The 19,493-nt window shown below is 58.7% G+C and overlaps 1 protein-coding gene across 1 annotated transcript; it reads left to right on the forward strand.

Annotated features, from left to right (window-relative positions):
- Positions 1-7,295: 7,295 nt before the first annotated feature.
- On the forward strand, positions 7,296-18,764 carry RIMS3 (regulating synaptic membrane exocytosis 3). Its single transcript, XM_026104635.2, has 6 exons — positions 7,296-7,562; positions 9,421-9,562; positions 9,657-9,769; positions 10,267-10,368; positions 10,490-10,629; positions 10,870-18,764. The coding sequence occupies exons 1-6, from the start codon at positions 7,343-7,345 to the stop codon at positions 11,080-11,082; spliced, it is 930 nt and encodes a 309-aa protein (XP_025960420.1). The 5' UTR covers positions 7,296-7,342; the 3' UTR covers positions 11,083-18,764.
- Positions 18,765-19,493: the final 729 nt, after the last annotated feature.

The raw sequence follows: 19,493 nt of genomic DNA on the forward strand, positions 1-19,493 counted from the left end.
CGCCGGCCCCGCGTCCCCTCCGGGAGAGCCGCGCTCGGACGCCGGCCGCAGCCCAGAGCCACCTGCCCCGGGGACCCGCCGCGATCCCGGCCCCGAGGGACCCGCAGCCGCGGGCGCCGACGGGAAAGCGGGCCGGTAGGACCCAAGCGGCACGTCCCGGCTCGCGGGGGCTGGGGACACCGGGAGCGCGAGGGCCACCGGGATCGGCGCAGGGCGGCGGGTCCCGTCCCCATGGGAGGTGCACGTGTTGCCTGGGGCACCCGGGACATCCCGAGGAGGCACGTGCCACAGCCAGCCCGGCTTTTGGGGCCAGGCTGGTGGCTTTTGGGGCCAGGCTGGTATCCCATCCTGAGGTCCAGCTGATGGGAACGGGGTGCAGCCAGCGGCTCTGGGGGTCTCGCGGTGGGAGCGGGGTCTGGTTGGCATCTCTTGGGGTCCGGCTGGTGGGAGCAGGGTCCAGTGGCAGCTCCTGGGGCCGGTTGATGGGCGCTGGGTGCAGGTGGCAGCTCCTGGGGTCCGGCTGACGCCTCTCGGGGGTCCGGCGGACGGATGTAGGGGCTGGGTGGCAGCTCCGGGTCCGGGTGATGGGCGCAGGGTCCGGCTGGCGGCTCCGGGCAGCGGCTGGCGGTGGCGGGACCCAGCCGGTGCCTTTGGGGACGCGGCCGGCAGCGCCGGGCCGGGCCAGGCCGGGCCGGACCCTCCGGGGGCCGCCGGCGCCTCCCGGCTGCCGCCCGCGCCGTCGGGGCCGCGGCCGCGGGGCCCCCCCGCCGCGCTCCCAGCAGCCCGCCGGGGCCGAGGGGAGGAGCGGGCACGGGCGGCGGCGGCGGCGGCGGTGAGTGCCCGCGGCGGCGGCGCGGGGTGGGGCGCTGCCGGACGCCGGGGCCCCCGGACGCCGGGGCCCCCGGCGGGGAGCGGGGCTGCACCTGCCTCGGAGCATCCCCCGCCGCGGGGGGGGGCGGGAGGGGAGCGGTGATTGTGGGCGATGCCCGTCGCGGCCGCGGTGCCCAGGAGGAGCGGGACGGGCGCTCCGGAGGCCGGGGGGGGGGGGGGGGGGGACGAGGGGGCCCCGACCCCCGGGGGCATCGCCCGGCCCCGCACCCCGGGGCGGCCGGCGAGGGGCCGGGGCCCCCCAAGACGCACCCCAGGCCACCGGCAGAGACGTGCACAGCCCCGAAAGCATCCCTGCACCAAGCGCGCGGGGCCTGCGGCCGGGCCCCCCCTTCCCCGGAGTCCCCCCCGGCGCGGGGTGGTGGGCAGCGATTCCCCTCTCATCCATCCTCCCCGCTGGAAGCCAGCTGACGTCAACTCTGTCCCGCTAACGCCTGTCCCCACCGTGACGGGACGGGCACCGACCCCCTGGGGGGTCTTTTGGGGGCGGGGGGGGGGGTCTCTCTGCCACAGTCTGACCCCAGCACCGCCGCGTCCCACCAGTGCCCACCTCGCCCCGGCGGAGCGGGGCCACGCGACGCGGTTTGCGGCAGCGCGGGGACGAGGACGAGGCTTCGAGGTCCGTCCTGCCGCGCTGGGAACCGCCGGTTTGCTCACGCCGGCGCTTAGCCGAGCCGAGGCAGCCGGCACGGACCAGGCCCTCTGCGCTCGCGCCCGCTCTTGCTGTGGCACAGCCGGGTGGGAAGCGTCACATTTCTGCAAGACGCAATTTAAGGGTATGAAAATGTCTAATTTTCCTGCTTATTGAAACCTAAGCAGCGCGGCACCAGCTACTTGCATCCATTTCAGTGCACTTAAAATGTTTTGTCACTGCATCTCAAATGGCAGGGAAACAGGCTCATTTAGTAATTATTTTAAAGTGATTTAGCACTGGATTGACAGTCTTGCTGATACACCACGCTTGCTGCCTTCGAGGCCGGGGCTCCCGGCCGGCTCTGGCGCCGCGGCTCTGCTGCGCGGGGACGGGCGTGACGGGGAGCCGGGATGCGCGACGGGGAGCCGGGATGCATGGCCGGCCATGGACGTGCTCTACCTGCAGCTCTTGCCGGGCGCTCTCGGTTGTGGCGATGCCCACGGCGTCCCCAGTCCTGCGGCTTCCGAACAGGGACCTGCGGAGCCTGCCGTTCCCGGGGCCGTGTCTGGAAGGGAAAAGCTGCTTTTTCTATCAAGACAGAGATGGGGTTGGTCGTTACCCTCCATTCCCGCATCCCTTTATGGCAAGGGTGCTGGGCTTTGAACACGTGCCGGTCTCAGCCCCGTGCCAGCCCCTTTTCCGACCGGTTTTGGTGGGGGGAGCCCGGGCCAGAGCTGGGCTGGGGCTGGGAGACATCACCTCTCGCCAGGCCGCGGGCAGCCCTGGGTGCGGGAGCAGCGCGGGTGCTCGATGCGCCCGGTGCCAGGCTCTGGGGCATCTTGGCACCGCTCGGCTTCAACTGAGTCGTCCTAAGGCAAGCAAGTTTTCGGCTGAGCCCTTAAGCAGCTTTGCTGTAATAGCGCAGTCTGAGAGCTTGGAAAGCAACTTACTTCCCAAGCTGCCGACAGCCCGACTTACCCACCGCGCCCGCCGGGCTCGGGAGGGAGCCACGATGGGCGGCCGGGCCGGGAGGGCTCGGACCCGGCGGGACGGAGGCCGAGGCTGCTGGACGCGGCACTGGACGAGCCCCGCTGAGCCGCTCCCGCAGCCCGGTGTGGTTTAGGGGTGCTGCCGTGTGCACGGAGCAGGCTCCAGCAGCCGAGGGCAAGAGATGCTCAAGACTTCAGCTTAAACCCAAGGGGCATCGCAGCTCTCGTCCCTTGTGGGTGCAGGTGCCCTTGGAAGGCAAAGCAGCGATGGCTGATGAAAAGAGGGGAGAAACCGGGGGGTGCTGGGCGGCAGGAAATCGGCTGTGCTCTGCGAGAGCAGAAGCGCTGGCAGGAGCGGGAAGGCAGAGCGCGCTCGCAAGCCTTCCCCCGGAGGAAGCGGCTCCATGAAATATTGATGGGATTCGAACGCAGCAGCCACGCGGTGCGAGCTGCATTGCAGAGCTCCGAGCCGCGTGGCCGGGAAGGCGGCGGCTGCTGGGGAGAGGGAAGAGCTCCCTCCCCGGAGCCCCTCGGAGCCCGGAGCAGGGAGCTGCGAAGCCCCTTGTGCCGGGGGGATACGGCCCTTCCCTGCCCGGAGGAAGCCGGGGAGCACCGGCCGCTGCAGCCAGCCCGTGCCGCGGGGAGCATCTCGCATAGCCCGTGCACGGAGCGGGCGGCTCGACGTGGCAGCGGTGGCTCTGGAGCTGCCAGGGCAGTGCGTGTGCGGGCGGGAGGTGGCCTGTCCCCAGCCCTGTCCCATCCCGCGCTGCTCCCCGGAGCCGGCCGGGGGGACCGAGCCGCCCCCCAGCCGCATCCCGCGGCGGCGGCATTTGCTGCTCCGGTTCTTGCACGTTGCCAAGGAAACAAACTGGATTCAGCGCAGATCTGGTCTGAGCGAGCGGCAGACGTCACGCAGGGACGCGGGGAGAGGGACGGCGGCGCTCAGGCCACCAGCCCCGGCGCTTCGTGTCCCCAGGGCACGCGGGCAGCGGGGACGTGCGCAGGCGCCGTCTCGCTGCCTTTACCCTAGGGGAGATGGGACACGTCCATCCCGCTCCGGCGTCCTGGAGAGCCTCTCCTGGGCTAAGCAGGCTCCGAGCATCTCCGAAATCCGGGAGAATCAGGCACCGGAGAAGCCCGCGGGCTCTCGAGCACCAAGCATCGCACCCAGGCGCCGGCAGCCTTGGGGAGGGCGTCAGGTTTTGTGGCCTCGGCAGCTTCGCGGCTTTTATCATTAGATAAAAGCCGCTTAACGCGAGCGGTGCCGCAGGGGGCTTTGCCCACGCTCGGCCCCGGCCCCTCTTACCTCGCCGGACCCGCCGTCCCCACAGCCGCACGTGCAGGTTTCCGCAGAACTGCCTCCGACGGAGGCACTGGTGTTTTCAGCCAGGTTTTAAGGAGGAATCACCAAAAACAGGGGACACTTTGTTTGGAGAGAAACACAGGAAAATGAGGCAAGAGTCTCCACTTTCTGGGCTCCGCTTACCTTGCCAGTTGAGCGCCTGTAGTTCTATCCTTTAGTTTCAGGGTTTGTTTTTTCTATTTTCCATGGAGATGGTGAAAGAGGAGGAAAAGCAGGCATCCAGCTTGTTTCGCTCCGAATACAACTTCTTTAACCTGCAGGAGCAATCAGCTGCCTCACTCCAGCAGCTGCAGGTACCTGCGAGGTCTCAGCTCATGTGCACTGAATTAACCCTCTTGCCAGGCAATTAAACCTAAATCAGCAACTGCCTGTCTAACCCCAAGCAATTAATGAGAATTAAGTATGTTTTTGTTCCAAAATTTGGGAAATAACCCCTCCCTAATACCAGCAATGCACGTTTGTGCGCTGCATCCCCCGACTTGCCCCGGCTCGGGACTGGCAGGGACCCCCCAACCATAGTGCTGACAACCTTCTTTCTGCATAAGTGCTAATTTTGGGGCCTGAGCTAGTTTTCCTGCTCCTGGAGGAGGAAAGGACGTTTCCCAGGGAATTGCTTGCAAGGAGTCGGGGCTCCCGTGAGGGCTCGGACCAGCTTTGCTGCTCAGCCCTTTCTGGGCCCCCCAGCAATGGGCTCGCAGGGGCTCCAGGAGCGAGGATGCAAGCCGGGGGCATCGCTGCTGCACCGCTCGGCTGCCACCCAAAAATACTCCCTGCCCCAGGGGAGGACGCGTCGAGTCGGGAAGGTCTCACTGTGGGTGACAGGGGACCCGTCTGTCCGTGCTGTCTCCTGCCTCGGTCTCTTCGACCGGGCGGCCAGCCCCCCGCGAGCCCTCCGCCCCATCGCCCTCCCGGCCAGGCGAGGGTCCCAGCTGCCCCCGGCGGTGCTTTATCCCCCCTCCGCCTCCCCCCTCCCGCCGGCGTCGGGCCGGTCCCACCTGCGGCAGCACCCAGCTGGCAGCTCTGCCTGCCGGCATCGCTCCCCTCCGATGGCCTTGCCACGGAGCTGGGGTCAAAGCGCCCCGTTTTTGCAGTCGAAGCATTGCCCCTCTTTCATATCGGCGGTAAATTGGGGGCCACGACCCCCTCCTGCTGCGGGCACAGCCCCAGCACGGCTCTCGCACGGCGCCTAGCACCGCGTCTCCTTGCTGATGTGCCGGGGCTGATCCCGTGCAGGCACCAAGGCACAGGGGGGCTCGCGGGGGTCATCCCGGGACCACGCGATCCTCCGGGCAGCCTCCCGCCTTGCTTTCCGGGGCCCGACATCTAGCTGCGACCGCACTGCAGGCAATGGGGTGCAGCCGGGGTCCTGGCTGCCCCGGGCTGTGACTTGGCCTCTCCATCCCGCAGGGATGCTCCGAGCTGGAGCCGGGGTCCTGGCCACCCCGGGCTGCAGCTCAGCCCCTCCATCCCGCAGGGATGCTCCAAGCTGGAGCCAGGATCCCACCTGCCCTGGGCTGCAGCTTGGCCCCTCCATCCCGCAGGGATGCTCTGAGCTGGAGCCAGGGTCCCGGCCACCCCGGGCTGCAGCTCAGCCCCTCCATCCCGCAGGGATGCTCCGAACTGGAGCAGGGATCCCAGCTGCCCTGAGCTGTGGCTTGGTCCCTCCATCCCGCAGGGATGCTCTGAGCTGGAGCCAGGGGCATCCCACTCCCCCAAGCCCCCTCGGTGCCGGTGGGGCCTGGTGGGCACCAGCGCGACCCGGCCCACGGCCCCCACGCCGCGGGGAGGGAGGCAGCCGTGCCACCCCACGCGCGCCCGGGGTGGTGCCTGGGGTCCGCTGCCCTGCCCCTGCCTTCGGCTGCGCGGAGAACTGGGTCGGCAAGGTATCCATGGAGATGCGCAGCCCGGCGCCCCGCGCTCCCCGGAAAGCTCTGCGGCTGGAGCGGCCTGTCCCCCTCCCTCCGCAGCCGGGGCCGGGGCTGGGGGGCTGAGCCTCGGCGGCGGGGGAGAGCGGGCCGCGGGGGGGGACGCGCTGCCGGCTCCTCGCGCACCTGCACCGGGCAGCCCTGCGCGGCGGTAAGATGCCTCTTTCTCTGCTTGCTGCTTCTGCCGGGAGGTGCGTGTGCGGGGAGGGCCGGCCGCGCTGCCCCCCGCCCCGGGGCAGCGTGCATCCAAATGCAACAGGGAAGCCGGCGTTTTGCAGGCGGTCGCGCTTTTCTGCATGGTGCGCGGCTGCTCCGACACCGGGCTCGTGTGTGTGCGTGTGCGTGTGTGCATGTGTGTGTGCATTAACCGGCACATCGGTGGAGGCTGCCACAGCCATGACGCCTCCCGCCCGCCCGATTCCCCCGTCCCGCGTTGCTCCTGCGTCCCGGCCTGCTGCTCCGGTCCCGGAGCGCCTCGGCGGTGCGTGTGCGGGGGCTGCGGGCCGGGGGCTGCGCTCCCCCCAGCCCGGCAGCGTGGGGGTCTGTCTCCGCGGCGGAGGAGGAAGGACGCGCATGGCGTTTCTCACCGCGGAGCCCGGCCGCCGCTTGCTCCACGGATCCCGGCGTTTTGCAACACACGGCATAAGCGTGGAGGGGGCACGGAGGGGGAACTGGCTGCCGGTCCCGGGGTTCCCCCGCCGCTGGCTGGAAGGGAGCAAGCAGGGAGAGGGGGAGGAAGCACCCGAAGCCGCGTGTCCCAGGCTGGAGTCACTCCCGGAGCATCGCGGTCGGGGCCGCTGGCTCCCGGTGCGTGGCAGGGTCCGAGGCCGGCCGGGCTCGGTGCCCCCTGAGCCCTTCCCGCATCCCTGGGCTGCCGGAGCCAGGAGCAGGTTGGGGAACGAGCAGGGGTAAAATCAGGGCCAGGGCAAAGCCAGTCGCTCCTGCGGGCGAGGAGCGCGCGTCGCCCTCCTCTGCCGCGGATCAGCCTTTTGTGTGCTGCGCTGGGAAGGATCCTCTCGGCGCTGCGTTAGCAGGAGCTAATTCGTTTCCGCCGGAGCTCGGTGCTCGCGGTGGCGGATGAAGCGCCGAGGGGGAGAACAGCAGCGGCTCCGTTCGCCCACCCATCGCGCGGGAGCGACCTCCGCGCCGTGGCGGCAAACCCTCCGCCTCGCCCCGTTCCCGCCCGTGTCTCTTGCAAGAGAAATATTTTTCCAGGCGCTGCCTCCATCCGTTTATTACAAAGTGCCTCCGCTCAGCACGCAGTTAATAATTCACCTTTCCCCGGGAGATGGATGCTCCGTCCCGCCGGAGGTTAAATATTCATGGGACGGGGAGGGAGGCGCACGGGGCCCCGGAGGAGGGCGCGGGAACGGGGCTCGCGCGGGCCGTCCCGGCTCCGGCCCTGCCGCAGGGGCTGTGGCTCCCGCCGCGGCAGCCCCGGTGCCGGCTCGCGGGCCGCGGCCGGGCTCGACGCCTCCCTCCTTGCCCCCGCAGCCGATCGCGGGCAGCGGCGCCCGGGGCGGCGCGGGAGCCTCCGCCGACCATGCTCAACGGCGATGCCAGCGCCTCGGCGGCCAGGAGCGTCGTGCGCAGCTCCAGCATCAGCGGCGAGATGTACAACCTGGAGCAGAGCGCCCGGGGCAGCGCCGACTCCGTCAGCATCTCCTCCGTCAAGAAGAGGCGCTCCAGCCTCGGCGCCAAGATGGTGGCGATCGTGGGGCTCTCGCAGTGGAGCAGGAGCACTCTGCAGCTCAACCAGCCCGGTGAGGCGGGGCCCGGCGGCCCCCTCGCGCGGTGGGAGCCTCTCGGGCGAGTTGCACCGGTGCTTTCCGGAGAAATGCATGCCCTCGCGCGCCTGAATCACTTGATTTGCAGCGTCCTAGCAGCCTGCGATCAAGACACCGGAGAGGCCCATGCTAAACCCCTCCCAGCAGCCCTGCGCCAGCCGGGTGCCAAACTGCTCGCGCCCGAGCCGAGGGTGCTGCCGGCGGCTCGGCCGGCCTGGGGCTCGCTCTCGGCTCGGGCCGGCGCTTTCCTGCTCGCTGCGGTCTGCTCTCGCTGCAAACTCACCAGGAGGGGCCGCGGGGAGGGAGATAATTCAGAGAAAGAACTTGTCAAATGCTCTGGCTATGGGAAAAATCTAAATGCTTAAAATAGCTTTTTAAAGAGCGGGGGGGGGGAGGACAAAAAGCTCATTCTAATGCAGGCGTTTTCGCTAGTTATTGCTTTTTTTATTTTGGTTCTTGCTGGCGTTTCATGATTCTGTAAGAGATGCTCTACAGAGAGGAGTTCATTTGGAGCCCTGCAGCCCCGCACATCTGAGATGTTCCTGAAGGGATATAATTATCCCAGAAAGCCGAGCGGAAAGTGTGCCGAAACCCAAAGCCGGCAGTGATCCGCCTGGGGCGGCAGGACCGCCGCTGCCCAAGGGAGCGGAGCAGCCACAGCCGGGAGCTGGGCGAACGGCTCCAAAGAGCCTGCTTGGAGCCAGCCCCAGCCTGGGCAGCTCCGGCGCGGGTTCCCGGCTGGCTCCAAGGGCATTATATAGATTTAAGGTAGAGCTGTGGCAGCACCGAGCCCGGCGAGGCGGCGCTGCAGGGGCTTCTCCGGGCCTCGCTGCTCGGGGCGCAGGCGCGCTGCGGGGAGCATCGCTGCACTGCGGGGTTACGGCACAGTCCGGTGCAGCCAGCGAGCGCGAGAGCAGGCGCCCAAATCTCCGCACTGCCTTGCAAACGCTTCCCCGGCAGCCCCAAACTGGTGGCACAAACCCGGCGCGCCGGCCCCGCTGCGGGGCGATTCGGCTGCTGCTCCCGGCCGGCTCCTCCTCCTGCCATCTGCCACCGAGCAGCCGGGCCGTAGGCGCCTGGCGTCGGCCGCCAGCATCGCCGCGGGCTCCCGGCTCCCAGCATCGCCGCGGGCTCCCGGCTCCAAGCCGCGGCTGCGGGCACCGCGCTGCCCTCGCCGGGGGTTTGCTCTCCGGTCCGGGGAGCGCTCGCTGCTCCGCCGGATCCACCGGCACCACGAGGGTCCCGGCGAGGCGCGCCGGCCGCGGGGTCCCACCGCATTGCAGCCGGCATCGCCATGGTGACGCGCGGGAGCGGGCTGCGCATCCCGCGGCACCGGCCCCCCGGGATGCGGGGTGCTGCCGGCAGCACGGGAACGTGGCCCTGGGGGCCTTGGAGGCTGGAAGCGGCAGCGCCGGGCAGGCACCGGGCGGGCATGGCATCAGCTCCCATATGAGCTGAGTCTGGCAGGTCTCAGCTCAGCTTTGGCTCGGTGAACCAGGGATAGGTGATGGGGGGGGAGCTGCCAGGAAGCAGCGCGGGGGCTCCGGGTGCTGCGGGGACGGTGCCGAAGCGAGGGGCCGAGGGGCAACGGGGCTGAGGGGGCAGCAGGCTGCACATGGCAGCGGTGCTTCGCTGCTCTCCGGTGAAATGCGGGGGGCTCCGGGCTGCATGCGAGGTTTTGTCCCGGGGGAAAGTTGCATAAATGAGGGTGACTAGTGCACCGAGGGCCGGGGCAGCCCGCGGAGGGGCTCCGGCAGGCACCGCGCCGGCCTCGGGCAGCCCCCAGCACCCGTCCGTCCAGCCGAAACGCCTCTATCCGCCTCTCCCCTTCCAGAGGGGGGTCCCAAAAAGCTGCGCAGCAACATCCGGCGGAGCACGGAGACCGGCATCGCCGTGGAGATGAGGAGCCGGGTGACGCGGCAGGGCAGCCGCGAGTCCACCGACGGCAGCACCAACAGCAACAGCTCCGACGGCATGTAAGGCCGGGGGCGGCGGGGCGGCTGCAGCCCCCCGGCATGGCACGGTGTGCCGGAGAGCCCCGCTCCCCTCCTCTCGTCTCTCCCCGCTCAGGTTCATCTTCCCCACCACGCGCCTGGGAGCCGAGAGCCAGTTCAGCGACTTCCTCGACGGGCTGGGGCCGGCGCAGGTCGTGGGGCGGCAGACGCTGGCCACCCCGCCGATGGGTGAGTGCCGGCGCGGGGGCCCCGACGGGGCGGGCCGGCTCTCCGGGGCTGCTGCTGCGGGGGCCGGTGCTGGCTCCAGCCAGCGTTTGCTCGTGGGCTGCTGGGCACCGCTGCCGTGGAGCAGGAGGGGAGGGGGCTGCGGGGGGGGGAAGGGCTGCGGGAGGGGAAGGGGATGCGGGAGGGGAAGGGGCTGCGGGGGGGGGGAAGGGCTGCAAGGGGAAGGGGCTGCGGGAGGGGAAGGGGCTGCAGGAGGGGAAGGGGCTGCGGGAGGGGAAGGGCTGCAAGGGGAAGGGGCTGCGGGAGGGGAAGGGGCTGCGGGAGGATGGAGGCGGTGGTGGGACTGGCGGTGCCGGGGCTGCCGGAGCCCCGGGGACGACTTCTCCCAGCTGGTCCGTGTCAGCACCGTGCTTGGGTGCCGTCCAGCCCAGGGCCACGGCTCGTCCGGGTGGGAGCCGGCAGCTCCGTGAGGGTGCTGAGCACGTCCCCTCTCTGCCCAGGCGACGTCCACGTGGGCATGGCTGACCGCAACGGGCAGCTGGAGGTGGAGGTGATTCAGGCGAGGGGGCTCATCCCGAAGCTGGGCTCCAAGTCCGTCCCGGGTAGGTGCTGGGAAGGAAGGGGCTCGGGGGTGGAGGGAGAGCGATGGAGAGCAGCGGGGTCATCGGGACGATCACGGGAACCTGCTCTGAGCCAACGTTTCTCTCCCGTTGGCCAACGCAGCCACCTATGTGAAAGTGTATTTGCTGGAGAATGGAGTCTGCCTGGCCAAAAAGAAGACCAAGGTGGTGAAGAAAACCTGTGACCCGCTGTACCAGCAGGCTCTGCTCTTCGAGGAGACCCCCCAGGGCAAAGTCCTGCAGGTGAAGCCCCTCGGCTGCCCAAATAGTTGGGGACGGGGAGGGACTGGGGGAGCGAGGGCAAGGTATAGAAACGCAGGGTCCTCATCCTGAAACGCACTGCTGTCCCTCAGACCACAGCCTCCCCGTCCCCGTCACAGCAGGTCCTTTCTGGAGGGGCACACGGAGTCTGCCGGGGTTTGCCCCCCCTCCTGCCTGGCACGCAGGACCGCTCAGCTCACCGACCGCCTTCCCTCTCCGTAGGTGATCGTGTGGGGTGATTACGGCCGCATGGACCACAAGTGCTTCATGGGGATGGCCCAGATCGTCTTGGAGGAGCTCGATCTCTCCAGCGTGGTCACAGGCTGGTATAAACTCTTCCCCACGTCCTCGCTGGCGGACTCCAGCATCGGACCGCTGACGCGCCGCCTCTCCCAGTCCTCCCTGGAGAGCTCCACGAGTCCCTCTTGCCCGTAGGCGGCAGGTTGGTGGGAGAGGCCGGGAGGGGAAAGGAGACATCCAAACCTACCGAAACTGTTAGTGGATAGCTGTAAATATCCAGCCCTTTTTTCCCCCTCCTTCCCCTCCCCTTTTTTTTTAAATCTCCTTCCCGAAACCAACCTGCTCTCGACACGTCCCCCCGAGCGAGCGTCCCGGCGCGGAGGGGGGCGGTGGGAGAGGCAGCAAGGGCTGCGCGTTGCGGGGCGGAGGGCAGGGGAGGAGAAGCGGAGAGAGACTCGTGACACAGAACAAGCGACGCGATCAACTGCCGACCCATCCCGAGACTGTTAGAGCCCCTCGTCCCGTCACCCCGTCGGAAAAGAGCCGGAACGACGCGACGCTCTTCTCTCCCGACCGCCCGGCGGGAGCATCGCGGTCTGAGTCATTCAGCACCACTGCAAGGAGCATGTCAGCGAGATTTCTTTTCCTTCCATTTCGTTTCCTTGCCTCTGAGGAAAAGGTAGCTTTCTAAGGAAAAAAAACTCAGAAAAAAAAATCCAACTCAGCACTATTTTTTTTAAAGGAATGTAGCATCTTCTCTTATGTAGCTTGCCACGTGCTAACTCGACACCCTCACTGCAATATCTCCGAGACTCCGTATTCACAGGAAACATCTGCCCGTCACTTCCTGTTCGTTGGTTTTCTGGCACAAATCCTGCGACACTGAGCAAGCAGTTCTGGTGACCATTTTTCCTTCTTTTTTTAGTAGCATGTAGCCTGTGACAAGTGACATTGCCAAAGTGAGAGAGAGCAGAAAAAGGTGCACTTCAGCTACCCCAGGCTCAGCCTGGTCCCACCTTCGCGCTCCACCGCTGACAGTGGTCTTGTACGGCCCAGTCGAGACCCGACCAGACTGTGAAGCCTCGTGTAAAAACTCAAGTCAGGAAAAGGTGACACAGCGGAGCAGCCGTACTGTGACGATGGTTGACCGTCTGCCTTCCAGTCCCTTCCTGCCTCGATCGTCCTTGCGGGAGGTCTGAAATGCTCTGCTCTCAGGACTTGAATCTCAAGGAGGAAACAGGGTTTTGCCCGACAGAGCAGCAGTCCGCACCTTTCTCTAACTCTCGACTTGTTGGTATGCTACAGGGGAACATCTCAAGAGCATCTTCTGCTGATCTGGAATTAGGGTGACTGAGGTAGATTACAAAGGACTAGATGCTTTGAATTTCTTACCAGGATGAGTGTTTTGGTTTTTTTGTTTGTATGTTTTGTTTGTTTGTTTTTAAAGCAGCATTCTGGTTCCCCAAAGGGACCAGTTCTTGTAGCAAAACCGAGAATTGCGGAAGCTTTTTTTGAAGGTGCCTAATGAAATTTGCTGAAAATACTCAGGGGAGACACCACTAGAAACTCTGGTTTCTTCATAAAATATAATTAACACAATGACTGTCCTGAAGGATCAGTTTCCAAAAGAGAAATAAAAAAACACACCAAAAGACGAGCAGTCATGAGACTGGAAGAGGACAAAAGGTTAATGGGGAATTTTTACCTACCAGATGGCTCTGACCTTCAGTCTTTAATACAAACCAACCAACAGCACAGTTGGGATTTTTTAAAAATGTTTATTGGCAAAGAAGAGAATTTCACAATGCACAGAGCACAAAAAAACACCCTGTGGTTCTGCTGGTGATACCAGGAATGATGAACCAGCTAGAACCTATTGCCACAAAAACAAACCTGAAGGAAGAGACTGCTGAAACGAAGCCGTCCCCTCCACAGAAAGCAAGCTGGTGGTCCAGCAACATTCTGCTGCTCGGTGGCTGTTTCACCTGACGCCACCACCATGACCGCTCTGATTTTACCAACATCGTGTCAAGGAATTTCAGCTGCTATCACGTACTTTGGATCTTCACCAAATCAAAATCACTGCAGGCCTCTGAGAAGAGAGCAGACTGGACGCTGCTGACCACGGATGGAGAGGGGCCTGCTCTGAGGCCTCAGTGCCCATCTCGTAAAGCGTTAGCCCCTTGTCGGCTTGAGCGGCGAGCGCTTGCTCAAGCGATATGCTCTGATTTGCAAGCTCACGCTGAATAGCAACTGACAGGACCATGAGATGGACTAACACAGTCTCACATGGGTTGTTTGAGGAAGCAAACTCAGTGCCCCGACTACTGAAACAGGAATAAAAACTGCTTTGAACAAAGGTCCTTCCAGAGCATGATGTGGTCATATGAGGTCAGTGAAGCCCGAACTACGCTTCTCTGCCCCAGCATGCTGGATTTTTGAATATATGTGAGGGAAGGCATCTTGAGAGAAAAAGTTTTTTGCTCCTTTGAACTAACATCATTTGCTTTTGCTTTAGCCACGCAACTTCAACAGAAAGAAGAAAAATCTGCCTTTCCCTCCGTGGTGGAACAATAACCATGTCCAAGGGAAAACGGAACAGCAGTACGGGCAAAGCACAGGAGCTATGCAGGTATTTTCTGTACAAGGTTTGGACACAAGTGTCCTACCCCCTTCCCTTTCCACCGCAGAGCTTGCTGGCTCTAAATTTCACCACTGAGCTTCATAGCTTTATTTCTGCCCCCTCTTGCAAGCAACATAACACTTTGCTTGAGATACAGCGCAGAAGCTCATAAAGACCAACAGAAACACGGAGACAGCTGGGTACGTACGTGCCCCCACAGCACAGGAGCCTACGGTCCGGAAAAAGGCTCACTGGTTCTGCGCTAGCTGGAAAAACCTGCCCTCGCGGTCACGTGGAAAATCCAGCGCCCAGACAAAAGAACTACATCTGAAAGGCTTTCCCTGATACTCCAGGGAAAACAGAAAACCCAAGTATGTTGGCTTTTTTTAATCATCAATAAACTGATAACGCATCAGAAGATAACAGTGTAACTAAGGTCAGAACAAAACTGCACCCCGATTCTCTGACAATTTGTCCGCTTTGCTGCAATGCAGTACAGCGAAAGAAAGCATACGGGTTCACGGGAATGATTCTCCCTGCTTATCGAGACAGACCGGCAAGGTGAAGCCACCATGTCGAGGACTACAAATGATTGTCCCTTATTCACTAGACAAACTGAAATCTGTCAAAACTTTAACTTCTTCACTTCAATGCTACGTGTCCAGTCCTCCCAGGGAGCCAGCGCTCACTTCTGTGGGGAAGCAGCTGGGCCTGGACCCACCTGACGCTTCTGTCTGGGAAAACTAAGAAATGGCTAAAGACCGAAGTGCGTCATGTTTACATTGTGACTTCAGCTCCTTCTCGTTTTCGAAATGCATGATACCACGCATCAGACGTTTCCCTGCCTCAAACAAGGAAAGAGCAAAAGCCAAGACACCCAATTGCTTTCGACATACCAGAAAAACCACAGCTTCTGGACTCAAGGTTTTTTCTGGGGGAATGTTTTATTGCAAAGGGCACTTTTTATGTACTCTATGATTTGCAGAAGTGGCTGCACTAACTAGGCATTACGCATTAGATTGTTTCTTCTCTTTCCTCCTCCTTGAATCCTTTCCATCAGGAAAGTAAATTCAGACCCGTTCCACTTTCCAGACATTCTCCCCAGAAAGAATTATTAATATTAAACTGAAACAGCTTTGCAGTCCATTTTATATCTAATACCAAGGCCCAACAGGGAGTGTGCAGCAAGTAATATGAAGCACCTGCTTGAGACATAAAATAGCTTACGACAGCAGAGGGGCACGACTGACAGAGCAGCTTATGCTAGTGTCAGAATCGAGGCACCAGAAATGAGTCACGGGGGTGGATTTTGTCAAAATTGCCCTGAAATAAGATTTAAAAGTCCCCTAAACTGCAAGCAAAAAGCCAGTCACGGCCATACAAGAAAGCACAGAAAACACCACATGATTTCCAGGCACAGTCCTAAATTATCCCTGGGTTTTCTGCAAGCCAGAGAGGGCCTTTCTTTGCCAAATTTTGAGTGACTGAAATTTTCTAGGGCACCAGAAGCTGGCCCAGGCTTCTGGGCTCAACTGGAAATTAACTCCCATTTCATCAGCTTCATAGCACATTGAAAGCATGGGGAGAAGATGCTTAGACATAGTTGTTTCCATGCTGCGATTGATTTATGAAAAACATAGTGACTAGCAGTGAGATTACTGAACCCGTTACACGGTGCTGGAAAACGCCACAGAGCATTGCCTCCGTGGCCACCTTTTCTGCATCTTAACCCTTTTCTCTGGAAGAAGTTACAGACGTAGCACTCGAAGCAAGAGTGCTTTGATTGCACATGTTAGACCAGAAATTCTTAAAGGAGTGGAACAGGATCATCTTTGCTGATAGGCAATTGTTTCTATCCAACGTCTTACAAGACTGTTCTCAGCAGCAAATAGACTTGAGAAGTCAAGCATATACTCATATATGTTTGTACACCTCAGCGAGAGCGAGGAATTCTAACACGTTTATATACCTTTGCCTGTTTAAGCAGGCTTTGAAATACTCCACAGCAGCATACAATCAGAGGGTCTTGGTCTTCACTGATACAAGGCCATTTATAAAAACAGCACTGGTGATTTTTTTCAGGCATAAACAGTCCGCCTTCTATTTACTTCCAGTTGACTCAGACACTTCTTTGCAGACTGGTGACGTGAAATACTTGGACAATACACATCTGTAAGCTTCCTTAAGGGTGTGCATTTTGTTACTGATTTGCAAAATAACTGCATTTTAAAGGTCAAGGAACAGTGTTCAGCCACCGTTCTTCTTGATTGTTGAATTCTAAGTCTAAATGTGTTTTGCATCACAGATGGAAGAAGACATTAAGAAATTGCTCTGCTTTCCTGTAGCTTTTCATGTCTCTAGAGGCAGATGTGCAAAATTACCGTTAGCTTTAAGTAAAAGCAAGGTTTGCATCCTGTAATATGCCAAAGGCATGGTGGCCTATTCCAATGTTTCTCTAGCAAAGCTGTTTCAACTGGAAGTCTTTCTTCTATTTCATGTTCACAAAGCATAGGAAACTCCCTCAACCCTTAACCGGTTGTTAAAGGTGCAAGCTTATGTGCTAAAAAGGAGGATGAAAGGCTGCAGGAAAGACTTCCTAACGAAAAAGAACCATCTGCAAAAAAGCAGGTTTTGGAATTGGTGGGGTAAAGATGTGCCATGTGTAACACAAATGAAGTTATACAGAAGAAACCAAGTGACTAGATGTGACAATAACGCTTCGTCTAGTCAGTCACATTAGCTGAGCTAGCCTATATTTTGGGAAGCCTTAGGCTTTAAGAGCAGACCTGGAAAAACATACAGTAAAGGGCCTAAATATTTGTCTTGCTGCTTGAATAACTGTCACACTGTTTTAACTGCCGATCATTTGCCTAGGGCACAGACACCAGAACCGAGCCTAGCCGCATCTAGGACTCTGGGAGAAGGCAGCGCAGTTTGGCAACTGCCACTAAGACCAAGAGCTGGTGTGACCACTGTGCCTGTCTGGAGTGCCAATTATTGGTATACGTATATATATATATATTTTTAAGAGCCAGAGCTTAGTGCGCTCTATCACATTCAGGTTATTTTTATTTTTGTTGTAACTGTGCAATGAAGAGCAATTATGCAGGGTGTGCGTTTACCACCTGCTCCCATGCTGGCTCCAAGTCTAGCCTCTGCTTTGTTTATCACTTGCACTAGCTATTGATTGCTGAACGAAAGGGTAAGAGAAGCGAGAAGCAGGAGAGCTTTCCTGGAGGGAGGGATGACTCAGCTGGACCATCAGCATCCCTGCCTTTCATCTCTCCTGTTAAAAAGCATAGAGATAAACAACTCGCCAAAAGGCCACCCCTTAGCTTGACACAGAAGGGTGTTTTTCTTTCTCTTTTTAAATAAAGTCCTGCTCCCCTAACAATCCTCCCTTCTCGCAAAGGGCCAGCAATGAGGTGAATGTCTCAGACATGAAAAGCTGAGGACAGCACTGTTGCTGTTGGAAGGGGTAGGAGGTGCGTATTAGGACTTAAATTCTCACTAAAGGTTTATGCCTTTAGTGCAGATTAGAGGCCTCAGAAGTATAGGAAAAGGGTGTCACTCCCATGGGAAGAAAGGCGTTGTATGTTGATCTGACTTCCTAAAGGGATCCGTGTCTGTATATATCTGCTAGATCCCAGTACTTCGCTTCGAGGTTCTCGCTGTAAGTGTTAGGACAATGTTTAATGTCAGGGAGGGCCCCTGGCTGTGGCAGCGCTCCCCTCCTCTGTACGCAAGCGGCCAGGCAGCCTGGCAGTGAACGCCTCTCGAATGTTAGCACTTTGAAGTTGGTGGCCTTGTTTTCTTAAAAGGGCTTGATCTTTTCATGCAGTTAAATAATCTTCCCCATCATCTTGTCCTACTCCCCACCTCAAAATTTAACTAGGAACAAGCATCTGGACCATTTAAAATGTTGTCCAGCACTCAAGAATCTGTCATTAATCTCAAGTTTATACCTTGACTATAAAAAACAAGCAAGCATACACATTTAGCTTGGGAACAACATTTAGTGGAGTAGCAGCTCTAAGTCTGAATTAAATCTTGTCTTGATCACTAACAGAAAAGAGCACCAGGAAAACAAACCAAACCATAAGTGCACACACAGAAAGCTTTTTCAAAAAAACTTAAACAGAATGGTTCATCCTAAACTCAAGATGTATGTGAGGTGTCTTACCTATACCTTAAACACCTTTAAACATAGCCTACACCCTTCAAACTATGTTAGCCCCCCAAAAAGGAGAATGGTTAGTAGTATGTACAGGCCAAGGAGACTTACACAGGGAGGTCCAAGAGCAGAAAAGGTACAAGGCAGTGAGAACTGCCATGGCAGTGAAACAGCTCCGCAGCGAGCTGATCAGTTCTAACCACAGCCTTTCTTCTACAGGTAGCTGCTTCAGACAGCTGCCTAAGACTGTCTTGACAGGGGTGCAGCACATGAAAGCAACGCAACCTTGTAAGTATAAGGAGGTCTGTGCAGCTTCACATCAATACTTTTAAAGTACCTAACAAGTAGCATTGAAAGAGAAACCTCTTTAAAGAATCACCTGAACTGAGAGTCAGATTTTCAGAACTCCATTAGCCATAAATTAACCACTGCTGCAAGTTCAGCTTTAAGTCTCAAAAAAGTAACAAGCATCTCACCACTTAATGGCAAACATCAACCTGATGTCTGTGTACATCCATTACCTAAGAAGAAAAGAACAGTTAGAACTTGTAAAGAACTGACACATCTACACTGGGTAGCTTTTTACTTCTGGAAGTGAAGATATAACTAAATTATTGAACAAAATTGGCTGCCTTCAGTAGTCTGCTCATTTTATATCTTGTAATAAACTTCCCTTTGATGACAGATTCATAAATTTAACAACTCCACCTTAAAATAAATGCCACAGAGGGGTGAACTCAGAAGTTCTTTAAACCCCAGTTCCATTGTTCAAGATAAGGGGATGGGCTTGTGATGGATACTTGAGAATGGTAATAGATTTTAAAAAGCAAATGGCAATTTTATACCTGTCTTATGTAATGTTTTATATGTGTGTGGTCTTTCTTAATGTAAAACTCTTGTATTTTTGTGGTTTATATGCAGCAGGACTGATGGCTGTGAAGGTGCACGCTATTTTGTAAAATATTCTTAGCCAGTTTTCCCAAGGAAGGGAAAAAAGTATTCACATTTCCATTGGCTTGTACCTGCATGTACAGTACTGGGGCAGCAAGTGAAGATGATTAAAGCCAGCTTGAAAACTTTTTTCTGTGCTTGAGTAGAGCTTTTCAAAGTCTAAAACCACAGGCCTAGCCTAGAGGAAAAACCCTTCTCTCCCCTCAAATAGATATGTTGGGGGAAAGGTGGAAATAGACAAGCTCATCTGTCAGATTGATCTTTTTTCGGAAAAGAGCAGTTTGACTTGAGGAAAGAAATACCATAGCTAATATGCAGAGTAACATCAGCTCAAGGTGCAGTTAGCTGAGCTCTCCCCCTGCACCTGTACCAGCCACCAACAAGCCCACAGAAAACTAGCCTTCATGTCTATTCTCTAGGTTATTCCTTAATCCCCCCAGCTTCTCATGGTCTCCCTGTTACCACATCTAAGTGCTCAAAATTCATCTTTTTCATTTAATAAGCCCAAGTGAGGTGTATTCAGCATCAGTGTAAAGCTGCAGTTCTAATGACTAAAGTTTGCCATGGAATCAGAGCTGCAGAAATACCATCTACCCACACCCCTAAGCAGTGTGGTTTTTTTGTATATAAAAGGGTCAGCTGTTTGGAGCATCTCTAAGCCTAGTTCTCTGCATGGTGACTAGTCCTTATCTCTCAGGAAAGCACTATTCTTGCCTGACAGATGGGACACATCTCTGGACTAGCTCCCTCTGCTTTGTAGCAATTTGGATCATAGGCTTCAAATCCCTATACCTGAAGTGAACAACTCACACCAGTGCATGTAGTATTTAACACAACCTGTTAAACTGTTTAAAAACA

This window comes from Dromaius novaehollandiae, chromosome 23, assembly GCF_036370855.1.
Source record: "Dromaius novaehollandiae isolate bDroNov1 chromosome 23, bDroNov1.hap1, whole genome shotgun sequence".
NCBI classification, from domain to species: Eukaryota; Metazoa; Chordata; class Aves; order Casuariiformes; family Dromaiidae; genus Dromaius; species Dromaius novaehollandiae.